The sequence below is a fragment of the Paramormyrops kingsleyae genome, chromosome 16 (assembly GCF_048594095.1).
Source record: "Paramormyrops kingsleyae isolate MSU_618 chromosome 16, PKINGS_0.4, whole genome shotgun sequence".
NCBI classification, from domain to species: Eukaryota; Metazoa; Chordata; class Actinopteri; order Osteoglossiformes; family Mormyridae; genus Paramormyrops; species Paramormyrops kingsleyae.
Genome location: NC_132812.1, coordinates 31,103,913 through 31,116,884, shown reverse-complemented (window position 1 = coordinate 31,116,884; position 12,972 = coordinate 31,103,913). Strand labels below are relative to the sequence as shown.

The window sequence follows — 12,972 nt, the reverse complement described above, 5'->3', positions numbered from 1 at the left end:
TCTACCTTCAAAAGGCATCATTTCGTAAAGATATTAAATAAAATTGTAATAACACTCAACCCTGGGAATAGGCTTGTAAAAAATTTAATTCATTTCATTTAGACAAGGATGACAGCTTTAACATCCATAAACAATAAACGGGGCACTGATTTCTGAATTTAAAACTGAGGTCTGCGCGCTTTTTAAAACGTGTATTTTATTGATAGTCACCGCACGGGACGCCGGCTGGTTTGTCAGATCTTTCGCCCGTTTTCCCGTCCAAGGCCGCCCCCCCCCAGTACTGTTCCGCACGTCGGTGGAGCGGAGCGTGCAGAAGCTTTATGGTAATTGCGGTTCCCCGACTGGCCTTCTGGGTAGCGCCTGTCGGTGGGAGCGCGTCGCTCTCGGCTCTCATTCTCCGCTGTGCGCTCGGAGACGGCGGTTGCACTTTAGCGTCTTAACAGCACGGAGCGGCGGAGACCGAGGGTAAGAGAACTGAAAGGGGGGGGGGAAGGACTGAGAGACAAAGAGGCAGGCAAACCTACACAAACAATAGGGAGAGGAGCATTAAAGCGGAGATGGTGTATCGGAGACGTTTTTAAGGAGCGGGTGAATAGGCGGGTGTATTTTAAGCAGCGTGTTCGGCGCGAGCTGTAACCCAACATGGCGCTGCGAGGCATTTCCAGGCTGAATTAACTGCTGGAGTCCAAGGACCGTCGCCACCTGTACCCTTGAATAATACACAAGGATTTAACCGCGTTTGGATCTAGGAATATAGGCTGTCCGTCTGGATCTCTAATTTTGCTTCGGATTTCTGAGGATGTCTATCTGCCACTTCTATTTTCAGCAGTTTTTCCCCACTGGAAATACACCCGAGACTTTGGATTGCTACAAAAAGTATACTCAATTTCCTTTATCAAAAGAGTTAATGAAATCGCACCGTCCCGCCGGTTTATTTTCTTGAATAATCTTTAAAAATCGGCTTAATCTACGTTTTGGTTTTTAAAACGGGCACTCTTGATCGAGGAAGGCGTCCCGAATACTGACTGGGATGTTTGCGCTTTGTGAAACGTAAACAGGATCGCGTCTGCTTTGAACTATTGGTGTAGGAAACTTCGGACGGGAACATATTGAACAGCTTGAAGTGCGATTTGCGTTGGATTTCGACGCCGAGAGTTCGGAATAGATTCAGGTAACGTTTCTTTTCATTTTACGTATGAAGGTTGGTTATATCTTTGGGGTTCTTTTTTCATTTTCTTAGCGCTGCAACTGTGTGATATTTAATAGTCCGAATCATTGTCAGTCGGGTACTTCTGAGAGGAACTGAATAGGATTTACGAGCATCTGCGACATTTGTGGGCCTCCCAGACACTTTGTTAGTGCCGCGTTTCAGCCGCACAAAAAGTTGAGGCAACCCCCCAGATTGTCGCGTTAACCAGCACGTTCACTTTGTCTGTTTATACGCGGCAGTGGAAAAAACATCGCAAAAGCGTGGCCTGCATAGGACATCAAGGCAAGGAAATGGAACTGAAATGTTTTATTCCCCGTTGACAATGACGAGTAATTTCCAATGTCGTGACGGGGCTTCCTGGAGTGTAGGATTAATTTTTATTCAGTTTAAGAGTCTTCGATCGTACAAATTAAATCCATTTTTCATGTAACAACTATAGTTTAATTGACATCTTTGAATTTGTGTTGGATTACTCAGAAGACGCGGGATATTCGAGTTGTTGGCTTACGATGATAAGTCCCCTGGCCGAAGATAACACGAGGTTACGGATCCGAGCCTCGCCCTGTTTATGGTAATGTGCCGTTTAAATACGCATTTGCAGTTGGGCGCTGTGGGAGGGCATCCCCGTGCTGCTGTCTGCGCGTGAGTGGGAGGAGAGAGGGGGGTGCGGATCCCTGCCTCGTGGGGGTAGAGTGTGAGATTCGGGTTAAATAGGCAGACTGCGGCAAATACGTGACTTCTATGCTGAAGACTTCCCCGCCCCTCTCTGACACATACACATCATCTAACTACAATGAGAAATTGCTCAGCATGACACGCATAAAGCTAATCTGCGATTTCTGCATGCTTGCATGCTCGATTGGTTCAAAATGTCCGAGGAATTCACCACACCGAGCCTCCTGATTATAGATCGTGAAGTACTTTGTGGCGCTTGGGCGTTTAGTTAAGGGCGTATTGCGTGACATTAAAATGACTCCGTTCAGTCTTTCGGTGAACGCTGGCCAGACGTTAATTGGGATCCTGGATCCTGCTTGCGGGGTCGCTTTGTTTTCCTTTCTTATTAATAATTGAATAATGGAGCAGGATCTTGTGCGTTGAGGCAACTTTCTCACGCACTTGTTCATTACATGGAAATTATTAGCAACTGGGTGATTGTGGAAAATCGGTTCCGTAAGAGTTTATTAGGACACCATTTGGTTTATAAACTATGACCACCTGGACTGACAAAACCACAAATTCACGGTCGGTAGTAGTCGCTAAAAATTCTTTTGAATAGTCCTTGGATGTTTGTTAAATGATGTGTGTGTGTGTGTGTATGTATATGTGTGTGTGTATTTATAGGTATATATATACACACACACACATCACTTTAACAGGTAACACGGTGCTTTTACTCGAGTTGCCTGTAGTAGCCTAATTGGCTGAATGCACAGGTCTAGTCTTAATGATGTAAAATGCCTTAATTGCACTGAACATTTGATTTCTGAGTAGATTCATAAATATATTATGTAGTTGCTTGCCAGATTGGGGTATTTATTATTTTCTGCCTTAAACTTCCTTTCCTCGCCCTCTGCTCGTCATGAAACGTAGTAGAGGTTCATTGTTAGAAAAATGGGCTGCCGCGAGCTAATTAAACCAGACGTGTTTTTTTTCTGTGAATCCCGAGGGACAACAAACACCGGTAGCGTCCGAATAGCGCGGCTTGGCTCCGCTCCGCAGACCGTATTCATGGTGGTGACCTCACTGCATTCGGCTAAATTTGGACGTATACGTGCCGAGAATAAATCATCTTAAAATCAGGCACCGGGAACTGGAGGTGGTTTTACAACCGTGCAAGCATCAACGGTGGATGATAAACGGTACATCTGATAATTTCGGCCAGATTTGTCTCAAATATTAATTTATTAGCCTGTACTTAATGGTTCGGCAGAGAAATTCTGTAAAATAGTTTTCTGACAAGTGTAAACTCGTAACGCTCACTTTAGTAGCGCTCTATACGTTTTGACGTGTAATTGCCATATTTAACACTAAATGTATGATAAATTGAGTATATGTTCGTAGTCTTGAGCATAATTATAATGCTGCGGGTAACTAGGTGCATTATCCACGATGTACGATTTCATAAAGTAAGGGCTGAGTTGCCGTGAACTTGGATGTTTATAGCCCATGTATACTAAAGAGAGACACAGAAATCTTTTCGATTGTTCGCTGAAACGACTGTCTTAAATGTTTATTGGAATGTAGAGGCCGACGAGAATCGCGTATCGTGATCCTGGAATAAATATGCCGATATTAGGACGCGTGTTAGTGCGCGTGCAATAGCTCCCATCAGGATGTAAGAAATGCGTGTAAATAAAAGCCAACGTTGGACACTGAGACTGAGGGATCGGATTTCAATCGGCTCCGGGAGGAGACGTCATGGTTTTATTGAAGTTGCACTCGGGCCAAGTCTCCCCCCGGGACGGCTGCTCTGAAACAGGAGAGCTCTTCCCCCACCCCCACCCCGCTCAGAAAGCCTTTGTGCGGCGGGGGCTCCGCGGACACGGATCGCTGCGCGCACAGGAGGACGTAACAGCCTCCGCCGGCGTCCTGATCTCTAAGCTGCATTCTCACCCGGAGCGCTGAACTAAACCCTGGGCGGTCCGACGATGGCGCGCCTCCTGCGCTGTAGCTGTTCTTAAAAGACTGGCAGTGCACTCGTGAAAATGTCCCCAAAATTAGCTTAATTCTGCATTGGAATACGCCTATGTTTTTAAATTCCATAAATTTCCTTTGTGGACCATTAAGTATTTAATAAGTTTTAGTAGTCGTGTAGGTTGAATTATGTGCGAGCATAAAGTCCGTGATTTTGGGGTGGTGTCGCTTAATTTAAGGTTTCTGCCTGTCTATATATAACACGTTTTGCTCAGTCTGAATTGGCAGCGGGCTAATAGTGCTCTAATTTAGTAACGTCACGGCCCCAGATATTAAACGCTGATGAAATCCATCTGAAATGCGGCCACACGCTGCAAAGCACGCAAAACATCAATTAAGTTCCATCGCGTTACACTGATGTACACAACCGCCACCCTCCCTCCCTTGGTTTCAATGGCTCACTTTTCCTGATCGCGTATTACCATTACGATTTTTTAGCGTTAATAATATTGAATACATGTAGCGTGTAACCTATCCAATCTAATATGCCTACTTATTCTTGGTCAATTATTCAGAAACTGTTTTATATACATGTAAGAAATAACGGCTATTATATAAATAAAATAGTTAGCCTATAGCCTATGGATACACGGTGGATATTTTAAAGGATGGTCATATGAAAATATTTCAACAAATTTTTTTGTATGCTGAATTAACGTTGTGTGTTTCAGACTATTTGTTGCGTTCAGCTGCGGTCATGTAGCCTACATGTTTCTGGGTTTAATGTAATTGTGAATGTTTCCGCTAACTCTTTGCGATCCGTGGTCAAGGATGATCTGTTTACAGCCAGCACAAATAAAACAGCGGCTGTAGCGACGGCTGGCCCCATGCCCTCCTGCTTCACGGACCCCTTCCCAGGACCTCCGCTACGCAATAACCCCGTTAACTAATTTAACACATTTTCATCATCGTATTCTATGACATAAACTGCCGATCATAAACGTCCGATGGGCCATTTTGGGTTGGCCAAAAGTACGTGGAGGTCGGCGATATCGTTGATTTATTTATTTAGCGGAGGCTTATGTCCCAAGCGACTTAAAAATCTAGGCAGGTCATAAATCTCCAGGATACGGCTGTCGGTGAGCTAACTAGGCGTAAGTGCGACTAGGCTGAGCTGCCGCCGAATCACCAGCGTACAAGTTAGCATCAGAACATGAGCTAGCCTATACAATAGATTAAAACATGGCAAGAATCTAATAGGACATCTTTATCATTTAAAAAAAAAAGACCTAATTAAGACTAGGTTTCTACGATAAGTTGACGCTGTCTGGAAAAGACTCCCACGAGGCTTGGCCAATTTCTGATATTTGGAATATTAGATGTTCCGGGCTTTCCTTTAGGCTTACATTTAAAAAATACATGTGTGAAGTTGTATTGATCCACGATTTAAGATTTTCTCTTAAATCTGAAAATGGAAAGTTTTCGGCTACAAAATAGCGGGCTGCCGTGACTTTCAATGTTTCGTTTTATTTTCGAACCAGTTTGTTATGTTTTATTGGGACAAAACGTACAATATATTTGTGCAGGGTAATGCTGTTCTGTCATATCTAGGCCTACGTAAATAAATGAAGCCATCCTGATTATAGTATGCATATTCCTGGGTATAATCAGATGTTCACGCCCTTCTCCGCCTACAATTTCATTATGACCGTCAAAGTTTACTGGCCCTTAAAAAATACTGACTTTAGTGTTCGTTTTATATTCGTATAAATCTCGAATTCAGCAAGAAAACATTCAGAAACGCAATACTGCTTGCCTCATTGCTCCTTCTGTCCTGAGGTGGATTTTTGTGGAAAAGTAGCCTGCTATTTTTGGCCATCGGACCCTGTCTATTTAAGACAGAGTGGGCTGTCCCTGTTTAATAAGGGAGTCATTTTGATAAGCACAGAAGGGAAAGTTTGGCGCTTTTCCACCGGTATTCAGGGACAGACCCGTACCCGAGCCGTGCCGCAAAGAGACCTAGCTAGAGCGCGCCTCCAGCTTGCTTCGGTTTTCCACTGCAGGAGGGTCAGCTCAGGCAGGTTTGGAGAGCGACCGTGACGTAAAACTGAAGAGACGCTTATTTACTGTTCACACTCTGTACAGCATGAGTTACTATGTGCATTTTTTTTCCCAGCGCGTCTGTTATGTTGGAATCACACGCTAGCGAAATTAGCATCCTCTTCTTAAATGTGCATTAAAAATCCATTCCGATCAGCTGTTCTATATTACTTTTTAAGTGGGCGGTTGGAAATTTTCAAGTTTTGAGTTATCAGTACTGCATCAATACATCGCAATATGCGATACTACCGGTACTAATAACGAATATTATATATAGAAAATGCCCTTCTTCCTTTAGATAATCTATGTATGTCGAGACAGATCATGTGTTGCAGGTAGCTTGGTATTTTCGGCCCGGCACGGCTCTGGTTCGGCTTGGATAACTTACAATGGAAAACCTTCAGTTCGCAGTACAGCTCTGTTCTTGGTGGTAGCGTTAAAGCGCCGGTTTGCCGTTTTACTGAATCGGTGTAGTGGTGAAACCGAGGGCTACGGTTAGTTTCGAGATGCGGCGAGTATTATACATGCCTATCCGAATTTGCACATTTTAAATGCAACATTAGAAAAGAAACTGGGAGTACAAAATATAATTATGCTGAGATGTTTGTACCCACGTTTACATGCTGTAGCCTTGTGGTTCGCCTTTGAAGGATCTACTGCAGGTACCAGTCTGATGCCAAACTGAGGGCTTGTATTCAATTAACGGTAATGAGACCTAATTTTTATAGCTTGATTAAAACATATTCATACACAGCGAAACACTACTTTAAAAAGGACGTACTTGCTGTTCTATTTTGTGTACCCATTTGGCTATTTTGATGATGGATTTAGAGGCCAGTCACTTCTGTGCTGTTTAAAGCATTAAGAACTCTTGGGTAAATGCTTATCTAGATGGACAATGGGTATGTTTTTTTTGCTTTTAAGTGTCTGGGTACTATTAAAAACCTACAGAATATGCCCAAGAAAGCTCGACATGATAGAATTCTATTTGTGTTTTGAATATTCATTATTAGATAAGTAAAAACACTGACAGATCTTCCTGCACATCATAGATTAGTCAGTACACTCTATCATTTTTATATATATCTTTCTGTTTTACTCTACAGCAGAGATTATTTTTCATATTTCATTCTATGCGTGTCAATCATTTTAGATACAGGTATTTAACTAATGGGTATTGTGGCAGGAGATGTCCAAGTAGACCTCTGCTTTTATGTCTTGGGTTGAGTAGCTCTATTTACCGGTGGAACATCCATCCTATATTAGCTCAATTTAAAATATTTGGCAGTGTTCTTGAGTCAATGGTATTTCTATCAGAGATGAGTTGTTGGGTAACTAGAGAGGGCCATTAGGGTCTAGCTGTTTCGTAATGTCTAACAAGAAAGCTACTTTATCATGTATTGAACTGACATTGTCTTAGGGTTAGGGTAGTGTTAGCATTGTAAGAAAAGTGACAAGAGTGAAAAACTTACCATTCGTGTGCTTTGTCAGCATAGAAAAGCATTAAATATGGTGAATGTTGGTTTTGGTTTGTGCGGTTTCTTATAAACCATAGTGTAATTCAGGGTATATCAGCTTAACCCAAACTCCACACCAGCTGTTCAAAAAAACCCAAATATCAGTTTTAAAACCCTAGAAATGATGGAAGTTCTTATTGGCGTGCAGTGGTCAAACTTCAAATGGCCCTCGTTCTGCGTACGCTGCATTAAACGCAAGGTGATATGCTGCTGTACACTGCATTAAGAGGCCAGCGTCGCTTGAAAAATAAGATGCAAGGAGTGGTCAACGTTAACTGCGGCCGGGTGATTGATTTACCATTTACTGGGTTTCGTTTCCCCCCCCCCCCCCTTAAATTAGAATTTATTTATGGAACTGTTTATTTTTCTGAGCCCAGACAGTACCAGTTCTGTATTGGTAGCAGCCTGGGCCATTCATGTAGTTAGTGAGATACAATAGGACTGAAATAAATGAAATGTGACTGCCTGAAACTAGTTCAAAGGCAAGGTTATAATTTATGTAAATGAATTTGGAGATTAAGCTGTTAATTAAAGCAGTACTCCAGGCGAGTTGTGAAGTTTATTGTTTATTTGGAATGTTTTGTCTGACTGTGGAAGTACTGTCCGATAATCGCAATGTGCTCTCTGGTATTGCCCTCCACACGTAGGCCACAGTAATGCATTTTCCAGGGATGATCTGGTGTCTGAATGCATGCATGTAGACCTATATGTCCTGCAGTGGACTGACATGCTGTGTACTACAGTCTTGTGCCTTATCTGGTCTCTTCTCTGAGATCCTGTCCAGGATGCACGGGTGGAAAATTGATTGATTTTTAATACTTCCTTACATTTAAACCTTTCAGCTTGAAACCAAAGTAAAGGTTTCCTGTTGTTGGAATCATCAATATGCAAAATGCATTTAAGCTTGTTTTAACTTATGTAACGCAGCTGTTACATGAAATGGCATCCTAGAATAGGTAGGCTAATAGGCTGTGGCTGACGTGACTCTTTAGTGAACATAATTGGCCCAAGTTAAGCACATTAGTATGTGATAAATTAATAATTGTAAAAAAAATTATATCCTGACGAAACGCTCCTGTTTAATGGAAGAGCTCTGGTTTCTGAAAGCAATGATGAGTATAGAGCAGTGTTTCCTCCGGGACCCACAGACAGCCCATGAGGGAGCAAAAATGTGGACTGTCTGGCAGGGAGCTCGGAGGGAGCAAAATCATGGGCCGGCTGTGAGTCCCCAAGAAATGGATTGAGAAACACTGGTATAGAGTAAAAATACTCGTAGCTCAGTAAATCAGAACAGCTGTTTTAATGTGGCCAGACATTTTCTTGTGTGTTTGCAGTGATTTGCCCTTCCCTGACTTCTTCTGTAACACTGGTTGGGAGACATGCCAGGTTATCTGTGCATCAGTTCCAGTCTGGTGTGTCTATGGTGGGGTCCATGGGAAGGATGGCTTATCCTTTCGCTTAGATTGGGGGCATGTTTAAAGGGGGTGGGGGGTGGCTCTTTCCTATGCTTTTTTGGGGCTTCTGCCATGGAGTTACTGAGTAAACACACTTTGACACATGCATCGAGTACCCAAAATCCAGCCGCATTTCTGGGGTGATTACGGAGATGTGTGCTGGTGCAAATTCACTAGGCTATTTTTTATATTCCTTTTCTACTTACCCAGCATTGAGTGGCCGATCTGGGCAATGTGATATTGGGACTCAATCCACGTAGATGTATAGTATGCTAAAAAACATTTTACTAGGAAATATGTTTTGCATTTATAGACTAATCAATATCGAAATGGCTACATCATATGAATGAAAACTGTTCCATCTTGTTATGTTGGTCTTACCCAGAGTAATGGTGAGTGCAGGCTAGTCTTACCCAGAGTAATGGTGAGTGCAGGCTAGTCTTACCCAGAGTAATGGTGAGTGCAGGCTAGTCTTACCCAGAGTAATGGTGAGTGCAGGCTAGTGTGGCGCCAGGAACAGTGTGCATTTCTTCCTTTTCTCTCGTTGAACTCATCCCTCTTTAGAGGAGTTCAAAGGCTTGTTGCCATAACTACACACCTTATATTGTTCAGAATGGCGGATACGGCAAAAACGATTAAACAGCTGTAAAGACTTTAACCACTCTTTCCGACGATACTTCATTAGAATACCCATTTAGCCCTGCACGGAACTTTATTTTTTATACTTTATTCACTGATTTTGTTCAAAGGTGCTGTGCCTGTAATTCTGGAATCATTTACCCTTGGATTGACATGTAGTTTGTCAGCTGCACATGAGGCCAGTTATTGTGCTTGTGTCATAACACTGAATTTAGCTAATTTAAATAAGGCATAAATATGGTCATCTTACAAGAAGGCAATATTATAATGTTTAGCGTACAGATGAGAAGAAACAGGTTAAAAGATGCCAGCAATTTATACACCCAGGAGTTTCCGTAAAACCAATTATGATGCTCTGTTGCTATTTTGGTGGTAAACTTGAATGGATGACATATTGCCATAAGTTTTTACTCTTCTTTATAGGTTCTAATAGCACTGATGAAATATTTATCTTCAAAAAGACAGCATTGCTTGACAGAGGGTGGATTACCATTTCTCTTAATGGGTCAGAGGAGGACGGGTGTCTTGTAATCTACTGGCACGGTAGCGGAAAGACAGCTTTGTGACGGGCGAGTCTGAAGGCTGACGTGGCTTCAGCCGAACTCAAGACACAGCAAAGCAACTTAAAATGCATGAGTTTAATGGACCCGAGGCGGACATAATGACAGAGTCATAATTTAGAGCTGCTGCCTGTCAGTATTTTGACGCCACAGCATTTGCTTCCTCAAAGCGCCACCTCAGTAAGGACGCGGGAGCTCTGCACTGTACCACTGCGCTCATAGACCGGCAGTCTTGCACTGTACCACTGCGCTCATAGACCGGCAGTCTTGCACGGTACCACTGCGCTCATAGACCGGCAGTCTTGCACGGTACCACTGCGCTCATAGACCGGCAGTCTTGCACTGTACCACTGCGCTCATAGACCGGCAGTCTTGCACTGTACCACTGCGCTCATAGACCGGCAGTCTTGCACGGTACCACTGCGCTCATAGACCGGCAGTCTTGCACGGTACCACTGCGCTCATAGACCGGCAGTCTTGCACTATAGTCAGTCTGCTTCCGATTCTTGATCAAGTGAAATGACGCATTTTGGCTTCGCGCGAATTCAAGCTGCTTCCTTGCAGCCTTGGCCAGGATCCTCAGTTTTCCCTGGTGGGAGCGACATATTTGTACAGAAATTTAATTGTCTCATTCGTAATTTTTTATTTTTTTTGTGGGCTCCATTCAAGTATGCAACAATAGTGTAAAAACTTAAGTGTATGACGGTATGTAGCACTGGTGTAAGTTCTGAATCCGAGACAGAAACCGCGATTCAAACGTTCACAATCTTTTTTTTGCGACCCCCCCCCCCCCCCTGCCCCCCCACCCCAACTCCAGTCGACTGCCACAGGTGCAGCCTTTCTATCATGTCATTAATGTTACAAAGCTCATTTTTTCAAGACAAGTAATCACCAAATTATTGTGTTTCAAGTTAAGGCAAGCTGTATATTTGTAAATATTACACGTTACACCTATTGTGTACCCACATTACTACCAACTGTGTGTGTCACGTGACTTGATTGAGTTATCATACCTGCGGTAAAAGCTCGGCTAGTTTCATTAGCTCAAGATGAATACTAATGGTGAGAATGCTGCCCCCCCCCCCCCCCCCCCCCCCAGGCATATTCAAGTTGGCAATGAGCAACCATTTTGGTTATGTGGAGCAGAGGGAGGCCAGTGATGTTGTAGACAGAACGCACACGATTTGCTGTAAGTGTTTCAAAAAACTTCCTCGGCCTCCAGACAACATTTCAAATGTGCAGGTGCATGACAGAAGGCTTCACCCCGGCTTTGATCTCAGTAGAACATATAAGATTAATAAAAATACAGATTCCCTGCCCCCTTTTTTCCTTTGCTGGCCCACCCCAAAAAAAAAACTGCAAAAAAACCGTGGTCTAAACCGAATGGGGGCTTTGACAGTCTTTACACCCTTAGTTTGCAGTCTAAATACCATAACCAAATACCAAAAAAAGCACCAGTCATCAGCATTTAAGCCATTATTTTAATCTCACGCCACAAACAGCCCCTGTACTGGTTGCTAGTGATGTCCTGTTTCAAAATGAATGCCAATCAGGTCTTGTGTGCATGCTTCCGATTTTATAGAGGGGTTCTGCAGTGTTGCCCGGTCCTTGACGTCTGTCTGTCTGTCCGTCTGTCTGACATTACACCGTAGACCTATAAAGTCTCGTAATTATGCTTACAGCTTGTGTGTAATTGAAATCTTGTGCTCCAATATTTTATTTTCGTATCATATTTATATTTGGGTTTGAATGGGACGGAGGGCTACAAAAGCAGGTTAAGGCTCTGTTGTGCTTATGTTTACAAAGGCTTGCAATTTTATTGGAAGAAGGAGGGAGTGGGAGGGGCATATGAGACATTCCTGCTCAGGATTACTGGTACTTATTTTCCAGAGTGGGATGACTGCAGGGTGCAGAGGTCTGTCAGTTTTGGTGAACTCAGAGGCGTGTCGATGCATTTTGACATTAGGGTGGAAAAGACAGAATTGAACTTAAACTATTCAAGGTATTTATTTCTGACTTTGACGAAGAAAAATTCCGAATATCCATTTGTTGTCATTTGTCTTAAACTTTCATATTTTCTTTATGAACGCTTTGCTTGTGTTTCCTTCTGTGCCGTCGATTTTGCGTAATGGCATTCAGATGTACGCTGCCATAGACACTTGTGTTTTTGCATTTGACAGGAAGACAGAAACGAGTGATGCTGACTCTCAGAAGAACCGCCCGTGACTGAGAGAAGGGAGTCGCGTCTCACAAAGCATGGTGAGGCCTCCTTACTACCTCTCTGCTCATTATGCCTTTGCTGTCAACATTACACCTGCTAACCTCTCTGGTTAGAGACATTCCTGGTTTTTTTTGCCTCTTGTTAGGGGGAAAAATGGCCTCATTAGTCTTCCAATTTTTGTTCCCTTTTAAATTTGTGAGTCCGTTTTTTTTATTTTATTTTATATTGATTATCTTTTCATGTAACACCTGGCTGTGGCAGATAGATGGGCATTTCCAGAGGATGGGGCTGGACTGCGTGTCAGCCTTTTGGGGGGGGGGGTCGCCAGCTGGGATCCCCAGGTGTTTCTCCGTGCGGTAGGCACGGCAGCATGCTGTTCCGGCGCGTGCTCCCTGACCTGATCTGATTATCTTTTGATTGGATCACACATCTATTCAGCTGAAACTTCTTATTCATACGTTCCTTGGTGTTGGTACACTGTGGCTGGGTCTGATGTTTGCTAAGCAGTAGGATCAGAGTGACACGCGTTAGTCATCTAGACATGCCCTGCAGCAGCAGAGAGGCTGTGCTTGTTTTGATCACCCTCTAGGCAGAAATCCAGGGTTTGTTTTGCTGCCAACCCCACCTTAAAAAGGGA

The 12,972-nt window shown here is 43.3% G+C and overlaps 1 protein-coding gene across 6 annotated transcripts in view; it reads left to right on the top strand.

Moving 5' to 3' along the window:
• The first annotated feature begins 310 nt into the window (after positions 1 to 310).
• Positions 311 to 12,972, top strand: part of LOC111850259 (BCL-6 corepressor-like) — a 37,688-nt gene continuing 25,026 nt past the window's right edge. For 3 of the 6 annotated variants that reach the window (XM_023823958.2, XM_072700209.1, XM_023823954.2), the window contains exons 1-2: positions 311 to 465; positions 12,295 to 12,373. In XM_023823958.2, coding sequence (XP_023679726.1) covers positions 12,371 to 12,373 — 3 coding nt within the window. In that variant the 5' untranslated portion in view covers positions 311 to 465; positions 12,295 to 12,370. The other 3 variants (XM_072700208.1, XM_023823956.2, XM_023823957.2) reach the window with 3 other exon arrangements.